This window comes from Mytilus galloprovincialis, chromosome 2 (assembly GCF_965363235.1).
Source record: "Mytilus galloprovincialis chromosome 2, xbMytGall1.hap1.1, whole genome shotgun sequence".
In the NCBI taxonomy this organism is placed as follows: domain Eukaryota; kingdom Metazoa; phylum Mollusca; class Bivalvia; order Mytilida; family Mytilidae; genus Mytilus; species Mytilus galloprovincialis.
In genome coordinates this window covers 114,087,506-114,096,305 of record NC_134839.1, presented here as the reverse complement: position 1 = coordinate 114,096,305, position 8,800 = coordinate 114,087,506, and the positions used below count along the sequence as shown (strand labels likewise).

At 34.0% G+C, this 8,800-nt stretch overlaps 1 protein-coding gene and 1 long non-coding RNA gene across 2 annotated transcripts; one reads left to right on the top strand and one right to left on the bottom strand.

Moving 5' to 3' along the window:
- Positions 1-2,500: 2,500 nt before the first annotated feature.
- Positions 2,501-5,795, bottom strand: LOC143065470 (uncharacterized). Its single transcript, XR_012975481.1, has 4 exons — positions 5,659-5,795; positions 4,742-4,784; positions 3,242-3,289; positions 2,501-2,645 (listed from the first exon to the last, which is right to left on the bottom strand). It is a non-coding gene; the product is annotated as an uncharacterized LOC143065470 (long non-coding RNA).
- Positions 5,796-6,618: 823 nt separating this feature from the next.
- On the top strand, positions 6,619-8,502 carry LOC143065468 (uncharacterized). Its single transcript, XM_076239049.1, has one exon. The coding sequence runs from the start codon at positions 6,834-6,836 to the stop codon at positions 8,124-8,126; it is 1,293 nt and encodes a 430-aa protein (XP_076095164.1). The 5' UTR covers positions 6,619-6,833; the 3' UTR covers positions 8,127-8,502.
- Positions 8,503-8,800: the final 298 nt, after the last annotated feature.

Here is an 8,800-nt window from a genome sequence, read left to right as displayed (position 1 = left end):
TTCATAGGACATTTAAGCATAACAGTTGATACATTGACAATGAAAACCAAGGAGTAAATATACGAGAACTTTTTCTCACTTTGACGAATTTCGACAAATACTTTCAACTTCAATACTGTTGCAGCAAGTTTGCTAGAAAGAGCGGCTGCATTATTATTCAAAAGAATAGAATGGTAATCATCTTCTATCATTACAGTCATAACTGTCTGTTGACATTGACTTTGTCATAAACCCCGAATGGCTAAGTATGTTATGTTCTTTCATATTATTTTTTTTTATCAAATTGTAATGCACATTTAATATACGGTACTCTAAACAAAGACTTTATACACTTAACGTAGTCCTAACTAATATAAATATAAAAGTAAAAAACATAAATACCGAACTCCGAGGAAATTTATAAACGGAACGTCCATAAGCAAATGTAAAACTGAAAGATCAAACACATCAAACGAATAGAAAACAACTGTCATATTCTTGACTTGGTACAGATATTTTCTACTGTAGGAAATGATGGACTAAACCTGATTTTATAGCTAGCTAAACCTCTCTCTTTGATGACGGTCGCATTAAACTGCATTAAATTGACAACGATGTGTGAACAAAACAAAACAGACATAATAGGTAATAGTATCAAAAATTGAGGAACAGCATTCAACATTCAAACGTTTGTCATATTCATCAATTGATGACTTTAAAACACTTTAATTAAACAGCTTACTTTTTGATTTTCGACAAGAAAGCTTCCGCAGGATTTGCAAGTAGCCGTTCTTGAAATCTGGAAACCTGAATGCATATATGACTGGATTACAAGCACTGCTGGAAAACCCAAAGCAATAAGCCTGAAATATAATTTCCATCATTCATAAATCTTAAACTTACTGCAGCTAAGACAAAATGGCGTCTATAATGAGTTTTTTTCTTACACAGTTAACACTATAAATGATATATTGATATTATACAGTATAGTTATGGACTTGTTTTTATCAACGGTTTAATCATTGTTATGGATATTTTGCCAACTTTTCTCATGTCTAAATTGTGTTATATCGAAACTGTGATCTCAACGCGATACAGTCGCTGTGTGCAACGCGCCTTTAAATCACCAACGACCAGCCAATCAATCAATCAATCTATCAAATTTTTCGTTCAATCATTTAGCATATCGATCAATTATAAAATATTTAAAATCATGGTAGCAACAGAACAATCACCAAACTTCAATGTTGCCTTATGCAGTTACAACATAAGTGTTTGAAGGTCGAAAATATCAAAACGGTACTAGAAATGTAATAAATTTGTTTTGTTCACCACACTCTGTTGTCAATATAATGGATCTGTATGCGACTGTCAAACAAAAAACAAGATAAGCTAACCATAACATCAAATTAAATTCACTATTTTCTACATAAGGAAATGTGAATTGTCTGTTCCCAGGAACATGACTAGTTTTATTAGCTTTTGTTTTATGGACTACATATTTCCAAAAATTCAAAATACTTAGCACATGTCGAGTTTCACGACTCGATAAACCATTCGGATCATAAAGAGAAATGATTCTCCCATGGAAATACGTTGAATCTGCCTTTGCGTTGGGTTGTCAACCCCCTTTTATAAATTGATATTGCTAAAATTTCCAGAACACATAGTGCATTAGTTTTACTTACCAAAGGATTCAAGAAAGCTGGAATTGTCTTTCTGTCAATTGTGAAAAATATGAAATTTGTGTAGAACATGTATGGAAGCCAACATATAATAAAACAACTTAAAACGATTACTAAGGTATGAATTACAGCTTTTTCATTTACAACCTTTGTATCAGAACGGCTCCTAATATCTTTTTGTTGTGTTGTTGACTTGCGTCGAAATACTGCATCATCCTTTATTACAAAGTATATCCTCGAATACATAATTACCATAATAATGAGAGGTATCACAAAGTTCAACATTAAATTTCCAAAAGATAGTGCAAATGATTTTATATTAAAAATTGGGTACTTTGGCCCACACTGTATAGTTTTAGCTTTGTATTCTGCTGCGCTTAGGTAAAAAGTAGTGAGGAGAGCAAAGAGAATACCCCATCCCCACGACGCTAAAATCATGGTATAACATGCGCATTTACCAACTGGAGTTGTATTACAATCAGATAGACGCCTAATGGATATGTATTTATGGATACTAATGTACATCAAACTATGCACGGATGTGAACAAAAATGTTGCGTTTAGAAAAAGATTCGCATTGCATAGAAAATCTCCCAAATCCCAATGTTCTTGTGTGAGTGTGTAGAGAGACACTGGAGCGTCAAACAACCCAGTCATAACATCAGACAATGCAAGATTAAACAAAAACAAATTGATATGGTTGTGCACGTGGCGCATTTTGCTATCCAACAGAATCACTAACATCACAAGAATGTTTCCTATTATAGAACATAAAATTATGATAATCAACCAAACAGCGAAAAAACTTGTAAGAGCTGGTCCATAATAATCATAAATGACAGTAAGATTGGTTCTGTTTAATACTGTAGTTGTGTTCATTACAAGCACCATTATATTGACACGCTGATACAAGCACAATTGACACGAATAAATTCACATGTAATAACTGTGGTGTCTACAAACTGTTACGAAAAATTTCATCTGAAATGAAATAATTCATATATAATTGTTAAACAACTTATGATACATATTTCTTTTTCTATATTGTTAACCATTTAAACACCTTTAAACGTATTACATGCTCTTCAACTCCTATTTATCTCTTCTTCCTGTTTTGATTAGAGCGCCATTGATGAGTCGTATGTAGACGAAACGGATGACGACTAACCAATTGTTAAGCGTGTTATCTTTGAGAAATTTGTACATAACATTCTCAGGATGAGTTATATTAGTTTGACTAAACAATAACAAATTTAGCACGAGTTTTACATTGGTAAAAAGAAATAATAAATAGAACAGAAAACAGAGAGTTTTCTTATAATGTTATCACTTAGATGAGCAAGCGACGAGCACAATATGCGATTCGAGTTTTGAGTATAATTGATTTACAACATCGCTATGGAGACACGTGCAAAGCTCTCTTTATTTTCCTGATGACTGTATATGTCCCCGAAACACTCTAATTCTCCGTAAATTATCCAAAGATAAAATGAACTTGTCAATTCATATAATCCTACACCACGCATATTGCTTCGAGGATTTTCATTCACAAGAGGGTATTAAAGACCTGTCTTTACCTTCAAGAATGAAAATCCAAACCAGCTGATTCATTTCGTGCATCATCCCTATTAAAAAAAGTAAAATAACAAAAATATTGAAAACGGAAAGTCCCTAATCAAATGGCAAAGTCAAAATATAAAACACATAAAACAAATGGATAACAACTGTCATATTCCTGACTTGGAACATGCATTTTCTTATGCAGAAAATGATGGATTGAACCTGGTCTTATAGCTAGCTAAACCTCTCACTTGTATGACAGTCGATTTTGATTGTTATTTGAACATCGGAAAAAAATGGACGTGCAAACTTTAGGAAAAATATTAACAAAATCGATTAATATGCAACATATATATCAAACTTTTTAATTTAAGTCAATAAAAAAGTTAGTTCAATCAAATCAAAAACTCGTCCCCACTAGTGCTGAGTAGTATGCAGACAGGAGCTAGAACTGCCGGGGAGTTTGACTCTTGTGAAATAAATTTAATTACTCCGCATAATAACTTTTATAATCATGATTCGTCTTTCATCGTTACAGCGGGGTTAAAACCTTATAGAAACGTTGAAACTTCCGTTGTAATTCTGTTTCAAGAATTCAAAAGAGATGATAATGATACAAGTAGGACATTAAACAAGTAAGACATAAACAGGCGGACTATGTCATGGTAAAATGTAAAGCGACCCAAAACCCAGCAGTAAACAAAATACCAAAAAAAAAAAACTAATACCGGAGGAAATAGATGTGCTCCAGAAGGGTAAGTAGATCCTGCCTATAATGTCGCTCTCGTCGTATTGATAATGTAATTACCCGGTGATAAGTCTAATTCGATAGGTCACATTCGTGAAAATGAGAGTTAGCTCGTAGCTATGATACGGGTGGTTTAGTAGCCGTTTTAAGTTTTCGATGTGAATCATATTGATCGAATAAAGGTAACAGTGATATATTGCTGTTAAAAAGTAATAAATCGATTGAGAGACAACAAATCCTGGCCACAAACTGAAACTGAGGGAAACACATCAACTATAAGGGGAAAACAAGGGAACAACAGAAACACTTAAGTGAAACAAAACAAATGCCTATGCAACATACATAGAAACGAACTATTTGATAACAACTGCCATATTCCTGACTTGGTAAAGGACATTCTAAGAAAAATAGTGGATTAAACCTAGTTTTATGGCTAGCTTAACCTCTCACTTGTATGACAGTCGCTTAAAATTCAAATATCTTGACAATAATGTGTGAAAAAAATCAAGCAGACATATTTGAACCTAATGGTCAGTAGTTGTCGTTTGTTGATGCGGTTCATAAGTGTTTCTCGTTTCTCGTTATTTATATAGGATCCTTGTTTAAGATCGTACTTTGACCTATAATGGTTGTTCTCGAGTAAAAGCACCGCATAAAATGTAATAGATAGTTAGACACTATTAAAGTCAAAATGGATCAGCTATACAAGAACTAAATACATGTCTCGGTGGTCGATTCTATTGGATGACTCATAAAGTTATTTTCTTACCCTTGAATGCCGATTTTCAGGTGGTTACTTATCATCTTAAAATCTACAATAGAAACGTCGAACCTGTTAACAACAACAATGATTAGCAATACAAAATCTACAACAAAACAGCAAAAATTATCAGAAATACAAAATCAACTATCAAAACCATCAGTGACTCCTCAATGCCTGCGTCATACTGTCCCGAATTGAAACCAGATGGACACACGAAGACAATACGTAGGAAAGAAGAAGCTGCCCGATCGTCTTAGGAAAGCCACAAGACTACGTGAAACCCTCGTGATGCCGTCATGTAGCCATCGTATTATAATACGATGACAGGGAGATTGGACCACGATGTGGACAAAGACAGTCGAATTTGAGTAGCTGAGTCGTTTTACATGTGTCATAGTAACTTGTACATAAAAAAAAGGTCAGCCTCAGAGCTTCTTCCCTAGACAGTCCATACTGAATTCTACAGAACAGTGGCGTGTGTAACTTTCATTAATTAGCTTCAATCAAAAATTAGTTTCTATGGCTTTGACGTACTTTGATGATGAGAGAATAAGGAAAAGAATTGTTTTGATGAATCTTAGAGCAAAAGATGAGCAACTCTCACAGATCCAGCACTTCCTCTAACAAGTAAAAAAAATCGGTGTATCGAAATTGATATTGCAGCTGCAGGAAAGTTATCGGACGACAACGGCGGGATGGCTAATCCTCGAATGAACCGATTGTCCATATTGCCAAGTAATATTGCGCATATGTTTATACAGACTGTTTGGTTTTTAGTGTTAATACGGTATGACATTTAAGAAATGGTATAAATAGAATCCACTTAAATGTATACAGAGTGTAATACACAAAACTGTAAATCAATAACAGTAACTGTATAATAATGTACACTATTACTGAACGTGTGCTGGTATAACACTTACCTATAAAGCCCTGTGCATCGCGTTTTTCAGCATTTTAAAGTTTCTTTCATATGTCTAATTCCTGATGACGATATAAACCGGAAAACAGAAACATATGTTTAATGACCTACTCCCTTCGTTTACGTCACACTTTACTCTCACAAAGAAGTTTAGTATAAAGTTTCTTTTACTTCTCTAACTAAAACACATTGGAATGTTAAATTTTTTTAAATGTGTAGAATAAATATGAATGTTATCACAGATTATCAAATAATTTCTAAATGTACAAAAGCCTAAATACTTGTCAAACAAACATCTTATGTGTAGTCATTTCAACCTTTGATGCATAATACATTTTCTGAAACGTTTTTATATGAATGAAATTGAAAATAAATAATTTAACAAACAAAAATTTAACAATAGGCTTTTTATAGTCAGATTTATAACAAGAGACATATAATACGTATATGTATTAAACGATGAAGGGCCATAACTCTTGAACGGCAAGAGTGAAATGAGGTCTGAAATCGTCAATATCGAACTTGACCCCTCAACCGTCCAACATATATATTATTTGAAATCCAAGTAAAAATAAATATCTATTTTTTTCAAATTATTTCATGCTACATTTCTTTTAATTATTTTTCAGTTATTTACATGATTATCGTTCAGCATAGTTAGTTTCTCTACAGTGCTCTTCTCGGTTTTATTTGTTAATGATTATAATTAAGTTTATAGAATAAGGGTATATTTACGCCAACGGGACAGTTAACAACAACATAATTATAATCAGAACTTTTATCTCAATTTGCTAATATTTTGTGTTAATATTATTTTTCCTTTTTTGTGATAAATAATTTTGGTTTTTCCCAAGTAAGCATGGTTATACTGCAAACTGTATGATGACAGATAATCAATAGTATAAACTCGATGGAACCGCTGCTGAAGCTGACGTGACTAGGTCTTCTCCCCTTTTCCGATTGATTTTCTACGATCGATGAGTTGCTGTAAAGCGTGGTGGTTTTATTATAAATTATAATATTGCAGTGTGCGTCATCGACAAAACATTATATTTTAGACGCCATTTTGAAATACACAGAAGTGAGAATAAACGGACATTTTCGTTCTTTGAAAAGGATGCTTTTACAGTGTTTTGTTGAAAATTATAGATAACAAAAAACTAACATAACATTTCAATGTTGCTACGTGTGCAAATGGCAGGTATAGAGTTCTACGACGCGGTTCTAAACAACGAATTAACGGTTTTAAAGCGGCTGGTAGCTCAACACAAAATAGACTTGAATGCAAAATTTGTTGAGGTAAGGAAAAAGAACCATGCCGATCTTTACCCAATACACCTAGCGTCCTATAGAGGATATACTTATATGTTGCAGTATTTGATTGAATCCAAATGTAATGTCAACCAAACAACAGGGACTCTCCGTAGAACAGCACTACATTTTGCAGTTTTACGACACAAAATGGCGTGTATGTTGCTGCTTATTGCAGGCGGGGCCAAGCTTGATGCCAAAGACACGTTCAGTAATTCCCCTTGTCATTACGCTGCAGACGATGGCTACTGCCAGATTCTTGACGTGCTTATTCGACGTGGTGTTGACGTTAACACCCAAGATATCACCTCCAAAACCCCATTGATGAAGGCTGTAAGGAATAACAAGACTGATGCAGTCCTGCGCTTAATCAGGGCATGCTGTAACTTGAACATTACGGATAGAAATAGCGATATGGCGTTGCATTACGCATCAAGAAACGGGTGTGCAGAAATTATAGACATTTTGATATCTGCTGGGAGTTTAATAGATGTTCAGAATTACTGGGGAAGAACCCCCTTAATGGAGGCCGTTTGTTACAATCATAAAGACGTTGTTTCACGAATGATCAAAGCTAAATGTGACTTGAACAGACGAGAGTTTAAAACAGGAGATACAGCGCTACACATCGCGATAAAAAGGAATTATACTGATGTTGTCGACTTGCTTTTAGCAGCCGGAAGTCGTCATGATATATATAATCATCAAGGAGAAACGGCTGCTTTTGACGGTGTTGCAACAAATAAAATTGAAGTGATTCGGCTCATGATAAAGCATAACTGTGATCTTGAACAACCAGGAAAGTATTTCTCCAATGGAGTTTACAAGTCTCTGTTTCAAATAGCAGCAGAAAAGGGCCATTTTGAAATATGTAGACTACTTGCGACATTCGGTTATGTTGACTTTACAGCAAGAGTCCATATTTACACGAACTATATTCCATCGCGGTTGGTAACTGACCAAGAGGATGTGGTACAATGGCTTCGTAAAAAGATGCAGACAGCTACCTCACTTCAACAGCTTTGTCGTAAATGTATACGTAAAAGTCTAGGATATAAAATAGTTCAAAATTTAGAATGTTTACCCATGCCTAGAGCTTTAAAAGATTTTGTGCTTATTAAAGAAGTTAACGACAAACAAATGACATTTGATCGTTGATCATTAAACCTTCAACAGACTATGGTGCTTGTGATGTAGCGTTGAGTTATCTCCCCTTTCAGCGTAGTCCGTTTGGCTGTTATCTGTTACATGACGTCGTTAACGTCAAAAGGATTTACCAAAGACATATTCCGACATTTATAATTTACTTTGATCTGGTTTAAATTTCCTACTGAAAACGATGTAAGATTATTCAACTCAATGTAGAAAATGCTCATTTTGGAGATAATATCGCGTCCATATTTTTCTATGCATATGTTGACCCTATGATGAGCTAAATGAATAAAATGTTGTTAGTTATTGTATGTCATACATACAAGCTTCGTTAAATGTCATTGTTGATGTTCTTAAACATAAAATTCCCATTACTTGTCAATTTTTACTTTTTTATGCCAAATATAAAACCGGATTATATATATATGATCATATATAAGGATATTGTCTTGTTTTGCACAGATATGTCTCCGAAAACCCGTCTAGTTAATCAAGTATAATTCTAACCAACTTGTACATTTCTTAGATTCACTTATCAACAGGGACCAGTGAGGAGCGTTTAGGGCAAATAGCGAAAATGGACAGTATTTTTTACAATCTCTGGAAAATGTATTGACTGAAAGACCGTATTATATAAATGAAAAATATTATTGAACTGAACTTTGCATTATAATACCACA